The sequence below is a fragment of the Ischnura elegans genome, chromosome 10, assembly GCF_921293095.1.
Source record: "Ischnura elegans chromosome 10, ioIscEleg1.1, whole genome shotgun sequence".
Classification (NCBI taxonomy): domain Eukaryota; kingdom Metazoa; phylum Arthropoda; class Insecta; order Odonata; family Coenagrionidae; genus Ischnura; species Ischnura elegans.
Genome location: NC_060255.1, coordinates 51,339,463 through 51,359,217, shown reverse-complemented (window position 1 = coordinate 51,359,217; position 19,755 = coordinate 51,339,463). Strand labels below are relative to the sequence as shown.

General features: G+C 36.4%; 1 protein-coding gene across 1 annotated transcript in view; it reads left to right on the top strand.

Annotated features, from left to right (window-relative positions):
* Positions 1 to 19,755, top strand: part of LOC124166405 (egalitarian protein homolog) — a 141,635-nt gene that overhangs the window by 3,578 nt on the left and 118,302 nt on the right. Inside the window, exons 3-4 of the mRNA XM_046543929.1 lie at positions 9,621 to 9,785; positions 10,256 to 10,363. Of these exons, the coding sequence (XP_046399885.1) occupies positions 9,621 to 9,785; positions 10,256 to 10,363 (273 nt within the window). The remainder of the gene's footprint in view (positions 1 to 9,620; positions 9,786 to 10,255; positions 10,364 to 19,755) is intronic.

Here is a 19,755-nt window from a genome sequence, read left to right as displayed (position 1 = left end):
TTATTAGGCTTCTCTGGGTTATGAACCCGAACTCCTTAATGCTATTCAGGTATACTACCTGTTACATCTCCTATCTAAATATTGGATAACATCCATCACGGAATAGCAGCTAAGAAGAGTTATCTGTCTTACTGTGGGTAAATGACTCCCCATCTCCCGTGCAACAAAGTGGACACAAACCCAGTCCAAAATTTTCCTTGGAATAAGATGGGTTGGGGTTTTTTTATGGTAAAATACTTGACTGGCAATCGAGAGATCTGGGTTTGAATCCTGGCCTAGCCAAATGATTTTAATATATATTTGCGCTACCAGGACGCTTAGATTTACCATGATTTCGGCGGGGGTTTATACACAGGAAACTCCCTTTGCTCTGGCCCACAATTATATATATAACATAATAATTGTTTATTACTCCAAAAAATAAAAGTACAGAACAGAATTAATTACATAAAACGGAGTAACTTTAGGTAGCCATTAAGGACAACCTGTTTTTTTGCTACCATCATTTGCATAGGGTCATGCTGACGTATAAACATTTGAATTGAAGCAAGCACAACATTTGAATTGAAGCAAGCACAACATTTGAATTGAAACAAGTGAGTACATATATTACATGGTTGTACATATTTTACAGTTGGGAATTTCATTCTTGGTGTTTAAATGGGAGTACTTTGATGCTCTTCTTGTCCTCTTGCCCTTAGATGATAGTCATCGTCAGACCGTCATGTCTCATGATGTAGCATATGAGGTTGTCTTCCCCTTCTTAGGGTGGTCATTCTCTCATTTTGACCCAATTTAGCCCAAAAATTACCAAGATAAGGTGAGATAGAGCTCACCTTTGACTAGGCCATATCCACGTGAATTGCAAACATCCATGCCAGTTTCTTTCCCGGGGTTACGTTGCTCTGCTAGGATTTTGTGTTTGTGAGAGAAGCATGTGGCATTGAACTTGGGACTCCTTGATCAGTGGCCAAGCACTCTGTTTACAAGGTCAAGGGTGCTCAGGAGACTTATTATTTCTCCCACTCTTCTTAGGAATTCGGTATTACTTTTTTAGAAAAAAATCATTTGATCTTCATCATTCTTCTTAAGTACATCATTTTGAGTGCTTGGACTTTCGATTGCTCAGCTGCTGTCGTAGTCAGTTCCTCACTACCTCAAATAAAATATACTTCAAGTGTAAGATGTGATGAAGTACTTCTTTGATTTTATTTGTGGCTCTCTTCAGGATACCCTCTTTACACGGGTTATAATACCGATTTCTTTTGTGCCTTACCTATCACTAGTTACCTGTTTTTCTTGATCAAAGAACACTTTCCCTTTCTCAATATTTTATATTCCTAATTTCAGTTAGGGCAGTCTTCTTTGCTCTCTCGTGAATCTTAGGTTGCCTCATAATAATCTTCAGCTTATAAGTGACCATTGTCCTTTCTATATTTGGTGAAATATTCTTCAAATTGCTATCCTTTTCAGTATGCAGTGACTATTATTTTGTTGGCGAACACCAGCATGGTGTGTAATTTTTTCCTGTATATATTCATTCTTAATTCTCAGTATTGTATTAATTTGATTAATGGCTCTTTTGATGCGAGGATGGTAAATTACAGGATGTGATCATGTATCATTCCTTTCTGGTTCGCCAAGTGTATTCTATCCTCATTAGTCATATGAAAGTAAAAGTTCACATGGTGTGGCTGTGTATCCTGTCTGTGCTTCTATATTGCCTTAATTGAGATTAAATAACATCTTGGGCACATTTATTTGAAATAGATTATGGTTGAAAAAGTATAGCTTTGATAAGTTATCCATCCTTTCTGAGGGGAAAGTGAAAATGAATAATTTGGAAGTGATTAATAATCCCTTCATGATAGTTTTCTTAGCAACAACTTAGGTATCTTAATCATGCTTTGTCGAATATTTTGAAATCCATTATGTTATAATACCGTATTTACCGATAGAAGCTTCACACCTTTTTTCCGGAAATACAGGTGAAAAAATGGGGGTGCTGAGCTTACACAAATCCTCCAAATTTTAATGTAAGCCACGTTCCATTTTCCCTCAAATTCTTATCGATTATTTATCCAGAGTTAAGCATTGAAACTAGGAAACCTTTGCAGGAATTATATTTCTAATATTATTTAACCTTAGTAATCATGGAAACATAAATTAATCGATTTAGCAATTAATCAAGAGTTCCCATATTAGACCACATCAAAAAGTGCTAGTTATTTGTTTTTCCTCAAAAGCTGGCCCAAAAATGGGAGTGCGCGGGACAGGGGCGCAGCTAGGAATTAATGCTGGGGGGTTTTAGATGCAACTAATACCGGAGTGTGTGGGGGCATGGAATACCCACCAGGATAAGCCGAAGGTGAGAGATAAATAAATTGTGCAATTTTAAGATAAATGGTTCAAAATGGTGAGTTTTACGGTTTTCTGAGGGATATTTTATTAATCCTTTCATTATTCTGTTAGTAACATCAATCCAGTTACGATTACCAGGTGATAGGTTGTAACAGATTCTGAACTTTCAGTTATCCAGTTGAGGTACCAGTAACCTTGTCTTACCAAGATGCCAACATTTTTGTGCCACAGGTGCCCGTTTGCCATTTAAGTATATCATCATAACTTCTAATTTTCTCATGTCTTTGTTGACTTGATCCCATCAGCGTAGTCTGAGTCTCTCTATTAGTCAGTTTTTAGCAAGCACTACTATGTATTAATTTCTAAGTAGAGGCCATGAAAGTCCAGTTGTGACCCTCTTCTTCTTTAGTCGTTTTCATGAACATGTCCCCTTAGTGTTTGCAGAATCTTCTTCTCCATGACTATTATTTTTTCAGTTTTTTTTGCCTCAAGCGCAGGGGGGTATGTGTTTGATTTGTTGGCAATAAACCTGGATTCATAACAAAGGACTTGTCTGTTAATATACTTCTGTGCATTTGGGATTATTCTGTACCAGAAGCAATCTTTAATTATTGGAGCTCACCCTCCCTGATCTTGATCATCTGTAAAATCATCTGTTTTGGTTATAAGTATAATTTTTAGTTCTCAGTGAGGTTTATAATCTTCATAACCTTGCTTGGAGCCTAAATTATCTCTTTGGGCTAATTAATCCATTATTAATTTTGGTTTATTCACATTTTCAATTACCAATAATTATACCTGTGTATGTAAATTTACTTCATGTTTCAAATTTGTGGTCACCTACTTCCAAATAATGTATTTCTTCCTTTTGTTGCCATACAGATGATGTTATGTTATTTACTTTTACGGCACATTCAGCTTAACCTCTTCAGCTTGGTCTGTAAGCACTTAACTGTTCTTTGGGAAAACTGTAATGTTGATTTTAAAGCTTATCCTAGGCCAGACTGGCTTCTGTGGCTTTTCTAAAAGATTATTTTAATACTACATTAAACCACATTAGAATCAAGGTATCACTGTGCATAACCCCTGTGCTATGTTATCAGGCATCACGCTGTGTATTGGTGGTTTAGTTAACCTTAAATTTAAATTCTAATCGTTATGGTTTTGTCAAATTTACATGTTTTTCTGGTACTTCAATTTTATTCAGGGTCTCCTACATATTTCTGTTTAAATTATCCAATGCATTTCTATGAGATTTTCGTCTCTGTTTTTTGAAACTTAAATGGTGTGCACTTAATACTTCTGCATTGTTTCTTCTGTGAACTATTAGTTAATGCCTTTTTTTTTAGATAATATTTCGTTTTTTTAGTATTTGAAGAAGCGTGGAAGCATTATAAGTAGTGTGCTTGGCTACCGAGTTCAAATTTTTAGTGAAACCTTCAGGGACCCCCGAATAAAATTCCTCGAAAAGTGAGGAAATTCAGGGAAAGGAACTGGCCCCCTTGCCATTAATGTGTTTTTCTTCACAAATCTTTGTTGAACTCTGCTCTCACTTATTCTCACCAACTTTCAGGCTGAATCACTGGTCTAGTTTAGTGTGACTATCCCCTGAATTGTTGCCATCAAATTTCTACATTTTGTGTGGAATAATAATGACCATCCTCTTTTCTTTTGATATCGATTCCTCATTCTCATGCATTTTTTAAGACAATACCTCATCTTCACCTCATCAGCATCAACTCCTGTCTCAAATTTCTCCACTGATTGTAAAGTTGCAAACACCAATATGAATTTAGCATGCAGTGCGTGCATACCTGAGAGTTAAAATGCACTTGATAGCTTGGTAATTATTGATTGAGGCATTAGTCTAAATCAGTGAATTAGCGTCTTGTATGACTCAGTAGTGCAATGTCTTACATGTCCAAGTAAACATTCTAATGGCTTGGATAACTCCTCTGCTGCTGGCCTAAAATCATTTGAAAAACAATACATTCTTTGGTAATTGCCTTTTAGGATATCTAGCTTTGAAAATTGAGCTAAGCATTTCGAGTTATGTCATTGGTGGAGAAATTTGTGTCATTGCAATTAGTGGAGAACGATGCTTTAGCAGTTGTTTTTTAATCCATTCATAATCATGTTTTTCTTATACATATTGGGTACTCAAAATTGTTAGGTTCTATGATGAACTTTGATATGGATATAACTTTGATAACTTTGTACATATATGTTTATTCTGCATAACGATTTGACTACATTTTACAATCTTTATAAATATTAAATCAATTGTTGCTTGTCCTTATGATTATTGCTTGATGACAGACAGGTACTTAAATATAGAAATTTGAATAGAATGAAAGTCATGAGTTTATTTTGGTGACCACCTCCAGTGTCTTTTTGTAAACTGATAGCAATGGGAATGATATATTAGTATTCTCTGTTTTATGATCTCCCTGAAGTATTTGGATCTTTTACATTTTGTGAACTTGAATTATACTAGATGAGGGATTAGTTTGATACATTCTATCTCAGTGATTTCAATGGTATGAATTAGGAAAAATATATAAATGTGCTGTAATCAAATGATAATTATTTTTTATGCATGAATGAGCATTTCCCCGTGTTGTGTTTTCTTTATTTTTTTAAATCCTTACATCCCAGTTGGTACCTTTCGATCTAACAAGTGTTACTTCTGAATGGGCATCCCAGAAGCATGAGTGTGATTTCCTGATTGGCTCCTCATTTTTCATAATTTGCTGTAAATGTCTCTCATTAGCAAGAAATATTTGAATAGGCATAAAGTGAACTGGCTCTAAGAAGTCCACTAACAGATAATTAACCAACAGACTTGTAAGATACAGGCAAAACTGTCATCACTAATTCAGTAACACCTTAAAACAACATCAGCTTGAAGAAATCACATTAGTAACTCCCTGCAAGCCATCCATTTAGGAGAGATCGAAAAAATAATACATACAATACAATATGTTGTAATAATGTTTTATGTAGTAATTATGTATTTAATTCAATAATTTTGGATAAAACGAGCTACCTTCAATGTGTGTAGCATTGAAAACGTAAATTGAATCCCTGAAAATGAATCCATCGTAAAGCTTGGCCTACTGCCAATGAGCAATTTTATTCATCATATTTTTTAAACGTTCCTTCGTTTAAGACTATAGTTTTACTCTAGTGTTTAGTATTATAATTGAAATGCATTCCAATCGTTCTTGTCTTCAAACTTTGGAATCCCAGAGAAGAATTGATACATAAGTTTCCAGCCCTTAATATTGACATTTTACTCAATCTGAGTTACTCAATTCCTCCCATTTTTTTATTCCCTTTCATTTTTTCAAAGGATACATTCCTTCAAGTGTTTTTCTCCTATGGTTCTCACCATAAATAGTAACTTTTCCTATTCATCCTTTTTCTTGAGCCAGTTGTTTCCGTATGTTAACAATCTACTGTCGGCGTCAAAATGATGTGCCGCTGTACTTCACAAATTTATAACTATACTTCAGTGCATGCCATAATAATGAATGATACGTCATTTTAGAGTAAATTTTATTTTCAATTCATAATAAATTTTTTTAAATGAAAAATTCAAAGATGTAGACACGCGAGCGCAATAAATGACTCCGCGCACCATAAAATTAGCCGTTTTGTCAACTTCGTGAACTTAGTAACTCAACCTAGGGAAAACTATCGCGTCTACAACATTCATCTTTCACAGTAAGTTGAAAACCTTAATGCAGATTAATAAAATGGCTGTTGCGTATTTTTATAATTCATATTTTGTTGCAAAATAACGAAATTTTTTAAACTCTATCTAGTCATAAATTTTACCTCGAAAGAAAAAATAAAATTGATGGAAACACTTCCTAATTTATTTTAATTTTTCTTTGATCCGAAAATACATGAGCTTGATGTAGTGTAGATTATATATGGACATTTAAAAAATACGCCGAAGCGGACGAATGCTGCGTTGCCACGTCTTGCGCGCGAAACTTTGGTTCCTGGTAACCGGTACTAGCCCCACGCAGCCCCGTTTGGCAACATGATATTAATAAAAGTCATTTACATTCACAAATATAAACATTTATATATATACATATTATAGATCATAGAAAAATTGCAAATAAATTAAGAAGTGTTTCTATCAATTGTATTTTTTCTTTCGGGGTAAAATGTAGGGCTAGATAGTGTTTAAACATTTTCGTTATTATACAACAAAATATGCGTTCTAAAAATACGCAAAAGCCATTTTATTAATATGCATTAATTTTTACAACTTATTGTGGAAGATGAGTGTTGTAGACGAAGTAATTTTCCCTAGGTTGAGTTACAAAGTTCACGAAGGTGACAAAACAGCTAATTTTATGGTGCGCGGAGTCATTTATTGCACTCGCGTGTCTTGATTTTAGAATTTTTCAGTAAACAAAAAATATATCAGAAATGGAAATAATATTTTATTTCAAATGGCGTATTATTCATTATTATGGAATGCACTGAAGTCCAGATATAAATTTGTAAAGTACAGCGGCACATCATTTTGACGCCGACAGTAGTGGTATATTTATTTCAAATCGCATGTGAAATAAATTTTTTAAGTAAGATTAGATTGTGCGCTGTCCCTATTCTTATAATTTCTATAGCACTATGTACATGAAAAAGGTTCCTCACATTGCTATTAGTTTCATGGAAAATTGAAAAATCATTTGAATCAATTGAAAAATATCTCAAGAGAAAGTCGCTGCGAAATTCTATCGTCCTTTTATATCAAGATAATTTGGCAACAGAGGAATCTGGTTGAGGGCAGATGTCAGTCTTTCTTCTCAAAGCCTAATTCCGTGTTCCCAGAGTTCCAAAATTTTATTAAGACACATTGGGTCTCATTTGAAGTTACTGGTATGGTTTATTTCAATGTTCAGCCTTGAAGACGATAATGGAGGTAAATGTTGAATCATTTACCTTGATTAGAAATTCGTTGTAATTCACAATTTGTGCGGTTTTTTATAATAAACAAGTCGCTTAAAACGAAATTCAAATGCGATAGCAATACACATGGGATTCAGCTCGGATTGCAATTCAAAGACTGTAAGGCAATTCCGACGGTAAGGAAATTCACGGACGAAGGTACTATTATTAAAAAACTCGTCATAGTTGACGATTGAGATTGATACCACCATGTATATTCAATTATTTTCCCATAGTTATTTATCTCTAATTTCGCAGGAAAAGTAACTTGGGAACTACATTTGAGCGCAATTGACTTTGGTTCATATGCCAGCGTTTAATTAACGTCATAGCAGAAGATAATATGTGGCCTTCCGCTTTCTCGGATATTGCGTAAGGGGTTTACTAGTTATTGGAAACTTGAACCCTGTGTTTTCCTTTTTTATACCGGAATCTACCTTTCTTAAGGGATGGTTGCAAAAATTGGCGGAGCGCATTTCGCGCCAAAATTGTTTCTTTTGTTTTTCTTAAAAAGTAGGTTTTCTTGCGGCGACGTAATAGGGTGGTTTCCTATTATTTTTTTATTGCCTAAATCGAAAGATTATTACTCCTGGTGGTACGTATTTCACGCTTTTAGATTTTTAAATGACGATATCTATTTTTAGCGATTAAATGAAAAGTGAGCCCGCCTTGTGAGGTGACCTTGATCGAGGCTCTGAGCGCTGATAGGACGCAGGATGCTAGCGGGTAGCTGAGTACCTTGCTGGCTGGTAGCGCTTGGCTTAAAAAAGTTTATTAATACCTTATCAAACGAAGAAAACTTTCCGACCTTAGCCAGTTTTAATAGGTGATTATTAAGACATGTTTCCCTGAGCTCTGTGCCTCATGCATGCATTGGTAACCTCAGGCGATGTATAACTCCTATCCTCTCGTGTTGAAACTAGGTCCCTGTGACGTCACGTGGAGTGGAATCGCATGGGCGCCAATCTGGCCTTTTTCAAATGAGGATAAAATTTGACCCTTGCCATTCGTCTAAACTGGGATTTGTAAAACCTAATAATTTGTGTATTATGAATACACTAATGGTGGGTAACGAATCGCAATCAATGCCTTTCGTTTTCTTTGATGGAGGAAAATACCCTATTTTGAAATTTTTTGAACCATTTAATCTTAATTACTCCGGTTTTGTCCTTCATTATATTATCATTACTTTTTAAAACTAAGTTACAACTGTTCTTAAAGGTGAGCGTAGACCATATAAACTACATTATTGTAGTTTATATGGTCTAATAAGGTGAGATCAGCCTCCGCGAATTATTTTAACCGGTGCTTCCTATAGTTGCAGCGACCGTATTCAATAAGTAGAAAGTAATCTGAGTGGATTAATTTAGGCGCCAATGTTGACTTCAAGCATCACTCATGGAAAGTGCGGTAATGATATCGGGAATAAATTCTGATTCCTCGCTAAAGTAAGATGGCTTGATTGCTCGTCTTTCATCTATTTTTTCAACGCTTAACAATTTAATCCGCCAGTTCAGTAATTATTTTCAAATCATATTTTATTTGATAGAGATATGGCAAAGTTTAGGCACTGTATTGGAGACGAACGCTGGGGGAATCTCAGTTCGATACATTCGCCTAAAGCCTCCATTATTAAGGGCTGCTTTACATCATTTTGATAATCGAATTTTCGTTTAATCCAACATTGTCGCTTAAAGAAAAGCTATCGCGTTATTAACGACTCGGGTTAAATTGCATGTGCTGAGTAAAAGATACATATCCTATTTATTAAATTACGGTGTTGGCGATTTTGTTCTGATGTTGATCCATTTATCGGTTTTGGCATTAGGAGTTCGTCCCTTCAGTCACTGTCCTCAGGTTAACGATGAACGAGTATTTTGTGCGTCAAATTCATTCCTTTTTAATGCAGTGAAAAAGTATGTATGAATATTAACAACTGAAATTGACTGATGGAAACAAAAATTATGAATTTGTTGTCAGATTTATTGGTTAATATTGTAAGTGTTGGATCTACAAGAGTTGTAAGGCATACTTTTAACATTTTAAGCTTTTTCCGGGAATAAAGGCTCCAAAATTGGTGCAGTATGCCACAAAAATAAAATGATTACGTTGCAAATGACAGGCATTTGTACTCATTGGAGAAAAATATTTACTTTCTATCAAGTTTTATATTTGGCATAACTTATGTAGTCGACTTAATATGTAGAATAGTGGATTTTTGCTTCTCCGTGTATGTTATTTTTTATTTTTAATCTATTCTCCTATTTTTGTTTGATCTTCTCTAGGTAGTTGAGGACATAATGAGAGGCTCCTATTTGGGTTCCTCAACAATCCTTCCAGTGGATATTAGTGAATCTCAAAATGACTCTCCTTGGACACCCATGCCAGTCGTCTCATTTGACTGTGAGGGAGTCAATCTTGGTGCAAGAGGATGCTTAAGCTTATTTCAGGCAAGTATCACATGCATAGTTGTAAAATTATTTTAAGTTTTCATTTTTTATTATTTAAAAGAATTTTTTAGGGGCTATAGCTCTTTCGAAAGATTGTGATTCCAAGGCCTCAAATAGCCTGTTAACTTGACAAATCATTCACATTTTTAAAGCTGTCTATCTCTCCCATTTGGTAATATAGGATTTTCTTGCCATGTCTTGCCAATACATTGTTCCATTCTCTTGATCCGTTTTAATTTTTTTCCCTATTTATTGAAATGTATATCCCATACCAACATTCAAGTGTAATCTGTAATCGGTTTAATTTTTGTTATTCATGATAGAAACTTAACTTTCTTATGAATTTTTTCCTTGTTTTGAATTTTGAATTACTTAATTGCATTTCTGTTTGAAATATGCTTAAAGAGTAAAATTAGTTGTGCAACTATGAGATTGCATGTTTGTTTACTTATGCCTTATGTTCCTTACAGATAGGGCTTCCTTCTGGGCATGTCATAATATTTGACCTTCTAACATGTCCAGCTCTTGTTACTTCTGGTGGCCTTCAAACGCTTCTTGAATCTGAAAAGGTGGTCAAGGTAAGCTATATTTGTATTACTTTTTCTCTTTTTTGAAGTGGAAATATTTTTTTCCCTAAGTCTAATCTGACTTGTATTGGTTGAAACTGCATAACTTCCAAAAGAAACATCTTAAAAGGGTCAACTAAGTCTTTTGATTAGGGAATTTTCAATTATTAAAAAAAACATCTCATATGATAGGTTCAGACTGACCATTAAAAAGATATAAATTTGAATGTGTTTCATAGCCATGTATGAAAACCATGATATCGATAGGTATTTTTTCTCTGTTACCGGATGAAGTGAACACTCATCATTCCAGATGGTAAATTATTCATTTTTTGCAGTTAGGACTATGGGAATAGATTTGACGTCTGATTCAAACTTTGATATAGTTGTAATATCTCTGTGTGTATGGATTTGTATTTTTTCTGTAATCTCAGGAATTACTATGTAATTTTAGATAATCAGCTGTTTTTGGGTGCCATCGATGATATTGTCCAATCCAAGCTATTGAACCATTTCAGCAATAATATTTATGTGTTACGTGTCTTTCATTTTTATGAGGAAGATTTTCAAGCCCTAAGGTTGCGACCTTATTGTGACCCTGAATTCGACAGAACTGGGATTCATGCCTTGACGTTTTTTCAAGAATGTAAAAATAGGGAGGTGAATGCTTCAAGAAATTCTTAACCTCTTCGCTGCTCATTCCCTTGTTGCCGTTGTTGCGATCATTTTTAATTGCCTTTCAAATAGTTTCTCGCGGTAATTCGTATTCATTTCATCGTCGTTGGCGTGGCCGAATGTAGAATTTTCATGTAAAAACAAGCGATTTATCTTTTATTCCAAATTTCTTTAATCTTGCATCTAAAAATGTTTTTTCAGTGCCAGAGTGTTATGCGGAAGGTAATCTTACTTACGAAAGATTTGATGCTTTCCCGGCGAATGGTGTGAGTAAACTTCTCTCGGGTTTCCCACCGAGTTAAAGCCTTTAACCCGGTGGGAAACCCGAGAGAAGTTTACTCAAATCTTACTTACGTTGGCGTGAGAAGAATGATTTTTACTGCCATAAAATACTGAAACCGCGTGACTACGTTGAGGGGAGTACGAGGCCAGCTTCTGAGAGGGTTTGGAACCTTTCGAAGCATGGTGCCTTTCACTGTCGTTTGATGAATCCTAATTGATGAATGGAAGCGAAATGATGGAGAAGGGAACTTTTTCGCGTAGTGCTGACATGAATGGTGTCGTAACAGCGACGGCTTACGTCTAATTTAAGACATCGTAATACTAATTTTCTTTGACGATTCTTGTACTTCCCATTTAACCGGATTCTTTTATATTGCTCTCACAATTCCCTCCAGGGGTTCGGCTTATCGTTCCTATCTTTAGACGTGAATTGTCGTTGGATGGTCGAAAACGACGAGTCTTCGTGACTCCTTGTATACCGAAACAAGTTTATTGCGTGGCGCTCAACCTCCGCGCAAAGTTTAATGGTAGGTATCGTAAATGTAATAATAATGATTCCTCCACTCGCGTTTTCGGTGGAGGAATTCCGAAGTTTTTTCTTTTGAATAGGATATAATGCCCATTGTAAATTGAGATTGTAAACTTACATTTCCAGTCTGATTGCTGAAATTCAATTTCGTTTTGTCTTTCAACCTGGTTTATTTATTTGATGCCACGAATGTGCGTCGTTGATCCGGGAAACCATTATTTCAGTACTGTTCATTGGTTACGAAGTACCGATGCCAATGAGAGAAAGGGAGTTAAATAAAGAGTGAAACATGTTTTTTAACCGATTATTATCGATGCTGCAGAAACTTTTTCATGAAACTGAGGCGACATTTCAAATATTTATTTGAATGGTGACAGTGAAGAAAATTATGGATATGAATATTCAAAGTTATTGTTTACGGAATTCATTGGGTGGAGAAATATTTTGGAGCTTTCATGAGATAGACTATGCATGAAGTGTTTTAGTTACGTTCAACTACCGATGGAGAATTTTTTTCCACAAAATTTATTTTGCGTCACATTTTTACGAATTTCCTCGTAGACAACTGTCATGAATTTTTCTGTGGGATTGAGTCTTCTATCCACTTGTAGCAATTATATTCAGTATGGAATCAATTTACGGCGTCCATGTTTCCATTTATAATTTGCTCTTTGGGTATATATTTGATAATTCCTCTGAAAACGTATGTATCGCATCCATTCATGGAATAGGGCATTTCCATTATTTTTAATACCCCCAAATTCTTGTCTGGGTTGTTTACTTTGGATTTGGAATAGAGCTCGTATAAACTAATATCCTTTGACAGAGATTTATGAAATGCTTTTTGCGGGATGGCTGATAAAATCTTATACTCTTATTGGTGAAAAAAGGCGTTAAACTCGTAGTACAATAAATTACTCTAGAAGCTCTGCAAGTTTAAGGACTTGCGTGCGCGTGTATTGTCGTGTTGAGTTTGAATGCGGGAGAAATACCACTAAGATAGCTTGAGTGGTAATAATTACTCAAGTATTCCTCGTTTTCGCTTGCGGAGCAAAATTGAGGCCCGTAAGAGAAGCCGTTAGGATGTTAAAAAATTATTGCCCGCCGGAATAATAATTCTAGAGAGAGCAGCAATAAGCCATCCTCAGCGTTGATAGCCTACGACGATGAAATTGGTTCGATACTGGTACCCCATGCTTTATTTACGAACCTTGATTATTCTATACTTTATTTATCGTGGAATTCGAGCGAACAGAGCATGCTGACGTTTGTAGTATTATTGGAATGCTGGGAAATGGGAATGTATTTCTGTCCTGCTGAATTATCTACTCGCCCTAATTGCGTGGGAAGGAGTATTTTTTCTTCTGTTCTTTCCAGTAGCGAGCGAATAATCGCGAAGAATAATTTCATGTCCCTGTATCTTGAAAAATTTCCTAAAGTTTAAGTTATTTTTTTATTTTATTGTTAATTTTTTCTTATTATTACGTAGGTTCAAGGATTCTATAATAATATATAATTTGTTAATTTCTAATGTTTCTAACAATATATATGTAAATACGCTTCTCTTATGCGCATGGATAATTGACGCACATCTAATGTGTGTAAAATATAGTAGTAAACTCATTAAAAGGTGACACATCTTTTAGCCTGTTGTAGTAATGCAGGCGTGAGTGATCCTCTCCGCGTTTGTTCCGCGTTGCAGAACGTGGTGCCAAAATTTTTCGATCGATATAGTCTGGATTCTCTGCAAAACTTAGGCCGGGAATGCCCGCAATACTTATTTGCTCTTTGATCAGTTTTTACATGGTGCTTTGTCCTTCGAATTTCATCTCCTTGAATAAAATATGCATAGTGGTGGGAATATTATATTAATCAGGGAAATAAGTTTCAGCCTTTTTCAACAAAATCTGGGAAACTGACGTGCTGTTATCGTGACGTTGCATTATAAGGTTCAATGCCGGTAATAGGTGTTTTTAAAAATTTTCTTCCTTAGAAAGTTAACATCTATTCACTCTTCCAAACATATCATTTCGATTTCTTTCTTTATTGATTTTATATCTGGTACAAAAATTTCTTTTTCGAATGAGGCATTTTATCTTTTTCGTAACGTAGTACTTTTGAACACATATGCTCGCATCTTGAAATTGCCAGGGTATGGTGAATTAAATTGAGGTATATTTTTCAGATTTGAGCTACCAGCAATGTTGACAAAGGTCTTCTTGCAACGAAAATTTCTTGATGATAGCTTACATTTTAAACAATCTATGAAATAAGACCGCGTTAAAGGAAGTGATCCTTTTTCTTAAGGCCGCTATACACGGTAAATGATAATGAGATTGATCATGCTGAATGATAATGCGAATGAAATCATTCGCCGTGTACAACGGAAAAATTCGCGAATTAACCGTCATGCGCATGATCATTTAGTGAAAATTAGAACATGTTCTATTTTGCTCTCATGATCCTGTGAATCATCACGTGATTTGTGTGATGGTGAATAGTTCTTCTAAGCTGAAGAAACAAGTATAAATTGAGAATGATACCTAAGTGCGCGGAAACTTAAGAGCGGCGGACTTATCTGTTTCCCTAGCGGCGTTTTAGTTTTTTCCGTTGAATCCTAATTTTTTCGTGGAGTGTTAAGGGAGGACTTAGAATGGGTTCGTTGGCTTTCTGATTTATTCTGTGCGTATCAAAATTCAGTATGCTGGCTGTGCCTTTCGGCTGAGCGACTCCTCGCGATTATTCTTGAATGGATTAAAAGGTGTGCAGCCAAGGTTACTTCCAAGGAAGTTACAGGACAACGTCCTCTTTTGCTCGTTCACTATCTCAAATTTTCGTGGCCACGTACTGTTCTATGCGCGCAAACACCTCAAATTCTGCGCTTGAAAAGTAACCCAGGGATAATGTTTAGAACTACTGGTTTTTTTCTTGATAAAGTTGTGGATTAAAATAGGGAAGAATTTTTAGTGTTGTACCGTGCTACTTATTGATAAGCGTCTCATGTCGTATACGTGTTTAGTAATTCCTAGTTCCGAGAATGATTTTAATACTTTAACTATCTGTATCATTAAAGATGTGTAACGCTCTATGTTCACGAGTCTCAATGTTTGAAGAATCGTGCCGCTTTCCTTTTTATTTAATTTAGTTCATAGATTAAGTATTTCTGCGCCGGATCCTATTTGCCTTCCGTGTATTTCAGGGGGGGACTGTGGCTACTCGGTTACCCTAACGAATTTTTAGGTTTTCGAGTACCCATCTGAGTATGCTACTACCGAATGAATCTATACTTGAGTACATTTATCGCCCTCTTACAGTAAATACTTTCTTTTGCGTTAGAATTCTGATGGATCGGCATCGTTTCGTGTCGCGTTGCCATCTTTTTTATTTACTAATTCGTTAATTTGACGAAGTATTCGCTGGTATTCAAGTAGCTCTCTGAGTACACCAGCTCAAATACCTGTAACTGTAGTATGATGTCGTCGTTTCCTAACGAATAATTCTTGTAGTCGAACTCGGGCTCTGATCCGAGTAAAAATCTCCATTGAAGCCGACGTTTCGAAAACAGACTCGGCTTTATTGATGACGTCATTATCGATGCTGATCTTCACCTGGCGGACAGCCCGAGTTCAACTGCAATACATCATTCGCCGGGAAGCGACGAGATCATATTACAATTACAGGTATTCGAGTACCCAGGTGATACTGGTGTACTCAGGCAGCTACTGGAACACGAGGGAGTACTTCGTCAAATCAACAAATTAGTAAATAAAAATTATGGCAACGCGAGACGAGAGGTCGCCGATCCGTTACAGTTCGAACGCCTACGAAATACTTAATGACTGTGAGCCAAGTACAAGTATTCCATTATCGAGATGATAATGGACTACAACTACAAGATACCCGTACTAGCTCCAGAGTCATAGCTTAAAGTATTTCTTAGGCGATCGAATTCTAATAGATCGGCGTTATCTCGTCTCGCGTTGCCATCTTGGTCTGCTAAACTGGGTCGACGCACTCTTTTTGTCTTCGCACACAATATCCGCGGGAGATTCCCTTTCCTCATCGCTTACGTGTCTCGCGGAGAAATGGTTTCGTTTCCTTCGACCGCCACGGGTCGCCGACCCCTTGGACTAAATTGCCACGCCGGTGGAACCGACCACCTTGAATTCCCCCGTCATCTGAATTTCATTTCCCTTTTGTTTTGCCCCGATGTAGCCTTCAAGGCTTCCACGGGAGAATTCGTTTCCGTGCGCTTCCCCGCCCCCCTCCCTTGGTCCTCGACGACTCCTCTTAATACTCCACCCACTCGAGATCTCCATTTCATTCAGGTACTCCCTCCTCCTACCCGCGTCCCTTGATGATCTTCCGCTAGATGGCGCCGCCAACCGAAGTGGAATTTTTAAGGAACTGCGGAATTGGACGCGTGTGACTTATGCTTACGGCAATTATATTAAATGATTTATGAAGCCCCATTAATAGCGATACGTGAAAATAGCACTTTCATTTTAATTTTATCGCACTTTCAATTACAGTTTATGGCATTTTGTGGCATCTAATTTTTTCATCAGTTCCATAATGTATCTCTAGTAGTTGACGGCAAAGTGCGATGAAACACAGTTATTTGAAAAAAATACGGAATTGTTTAAATAATTATTGAGTATAACACTAATAAATTAAGGATAAGGATATAAAGTAAACAATTAAAAATAATATTATTTTCCTGAATATCATTTACACTAGTTGAACATGAACATTGAACTAGTGTCATCACTTTCTTCCTTCAACTGGCTGCGTCTGTCAGTCACAACTAGATTGTACTGGCTGAAAAACCTTTCTGCATCCACGCTACTAACTGGTGCCCAGATTGTGTGGAGTGCAGCATTACCAAACTCAGTTTTTCTGGGCAGATGGCACAACATATTTGCTTAATATCGCAGAAGCTACCTAGGTTCTCTCTCTCAACCTCTCTAGTAGCTGCCGATGAAAGTACATGTAACCATGTATGAAGCAATAAGGCCCAAAGTAGCGAGGAGCGGGCTGGGCACTAAATTTACGAATTTTTCCATCGAAAAAGCAAATATGGTGTTTAAATATCATAAAAGTTCTGTCATCGCGACTATGTCGCATTTACTTACGTGTATCGCATCCATATCGCATTTATCGCATATGCGATTTTCACGTAACACTACCCATCACTATGATTTACATATCTTATCTGTTTAGGTAAGTCTACATCCATTGCATGGATGTATATGCGTGTCCGTCAAATTATTTGGAAGAAAGGGATACATAGTCCTCTCAGTCCAAACTTTCTGTTTCTTCCGTATCCCATCTAGTAGCTTCCTTACATCACCCATCATGGCTAATATAATATCAGCATGTATTACTTTTTAACGATCCTTACGGGAACTTGCAATGAGTTTGTTCAAGAGTGGATTTCATGTTATAAATCGCTTGGTCTTTCTTTCATACTTTCCGGTCAATTATTCTACTGCATGCAATCCAATTTACGAGGCAGGCGAAGTATAGTGTGTAATGGACGAGAACAGGGTAGTTTCCTTCATCAAAGAAATCGAAATGCAATGATTGCGATTTCTTACCCACCATTAGTGTATTCATGATATTCAAATTATTTGGTTTTAGAAATCCCAGTTTAGACGAATGGCAACGGTCAATTTTAACCTCATTTGAAAAAGGCCAGATTGGCGCCAATGCGATTCCGCTCCACGTGACGTTACAGGGACCTAGTTTCTGTACGAGGAGATAGGAGTTTTATATCGTCTGAGATTAATAATGCGTGCATGAGGCACAGAGCTCTGGGAAACATCTCTTAATAATCACACATTAAAAATACCTAAGTTCGGAAAGTTTCCTTCGTTTGATGGGGGAATAATAATCCTTATTTAACCCAAGCGCTACCAGCTAGCAGGGTACTCAGCGTTTTCGCGCGCTTGAAATTTTTCACTTTTCGTTTAGTCGCGAAAAATAGATATCGTCATTTAAAAATCTAAAAGTGTGAAATTCGTACTTCAGGAGTAATAATCTTTCGATTTAGACAAGAAAAAAATAATAGGAAACCACCCTACTGCGAAATCATAGTGCTGTCCAAGATGAGAAATTAGTTGTACAGAATTCCTGTTTCTTCGCCACGTCCACTGGTTACTTTCAAAGCTCTTATCCCAGTCTTCAAACGCTTCTCAACTGATTTCGGCCGTTTTGATTGGGTTACCTCTGAAACCCCTTCGTAAATAATTGTGAGGCGGCTTAAAAGACAACTTTTAGGTGCTGATAAAGAGCTGGCAGATAGTCCTTCTTTAAGTTTGTAAGACTTTTAATAAATTCCCTATTCAATGGTAAGCTAGAACATTTTTCGTAGAAGCTCTTAAACGCACAGCGAGCGAGGTAAGGTCATGAAATACAGTTGGCGATAAAATCGTTGATTATAAATCCGGTTTTGCGAATCGAATGTGGAGTATTGGGGGTTGCTTTTGAAGTACTAGCTAGTTGGTTGATATTTACAGGTGGATGAGTTTCCAGGGTGATTGGTAGGATATTAGATGCTAATTTCCACTCTGTTTATTTTTGGCGGAGGCTCTATTAAACTTGACATACAAATGGAGATAAAAATGTTTAATTCCTTGGACTACCCCGACTAAATTTTTTTCGAACTCAAGAAGCTATCTCATCGATGTATTCCATAACTTGGAGTCGATTTTTAACGTATTGAATGAATGTTTGCCTTCATCCCGTTACACAATTTGATTGCATTTTTTCTGAAAAAATACCGGCAATTTATCTACCAATCGAATAGAATTTTCTATTAATGTTGAGGATTGCAAGTTTTTAATACTAACGCCTGTTGGCGGATCGTCGTCAACTTTCAGAATGACTGAAGGCGTTCCTGTTTTAGTGATTTTTTTGTCCTCAAGCCATATTGTTTCCTTTAATATCATTTCTGGCTAGATGCTGTTGGAATGCTTAAAGATCAATGGAGACATGGAAATTTCCCGCTTAATACTGGTATCTTCAGGAAAATGGAAACTCTTATTTAATTTTTTTAACATATTTCCCCCGATAGAATGTTTGAATATGAAAGCTGTGGCCTACTATTTTCGTTGATTAGCAACAAAATATGCGTTCTCAAAATATGCAAAAGCCATTTTATTGATCTACATTAATGTTTGCAACTTATTTTGGAATATTATTGCTGTATAGACGTAGTAGTTTTTCCTAGGATGAATTACGAAGTTCATGTAGTTGACAAAACGGCTAATTTTACTGTGCGCGGAATCATTTATTGCTCCGGCATGTCTCCATTTTAGAATTTTTCATAAAACAAAAAATGAATCACAATTTAGAATGAAATTTTCTTTAAAATGACGCATTATTCTTTTTTATAGCATGCACTGAAGCCCAGATATAAATTTGTAAAACGTACAACGGCACAACATTTTGACGCCGACAAAGCTGCGTACGCCCATGTGTAAGGTGAGGTCTGTCTGGTCGTGAGCGTGAATATGTTCTTTAGGGCGACATCTTGGCCCGTGCTCTCAAATTTGAATTCGTCGCATTCAAGTAAATGTAGCGGGATTTTGTAGGTCATTGTCCCCTGGGCCCCAGTTTTCCTTACTGAAAGAAGACTAGGATGGAAAAGTTTCACAATACAGGGACAGAAGTGGCCGAAAATCTGTATCTCCAATTGTTCTTGACGTTGGTGGAATCTTTCGGTAAATGTGTAACGCATAACGGTCCTCGTGGTGAAACTGCTCTACTGTAAGATATTTCAATAATCCTGCATTTTTCTTCAGGAATGATGGGTGTATTGTCAGCATCGATGTCAGTCTTAAGTCTATCACGTTCTTAAAAAATACTTGATAGTTGAAACTAATCGTGAAGACCATTTCCGCTGAAAATTAAA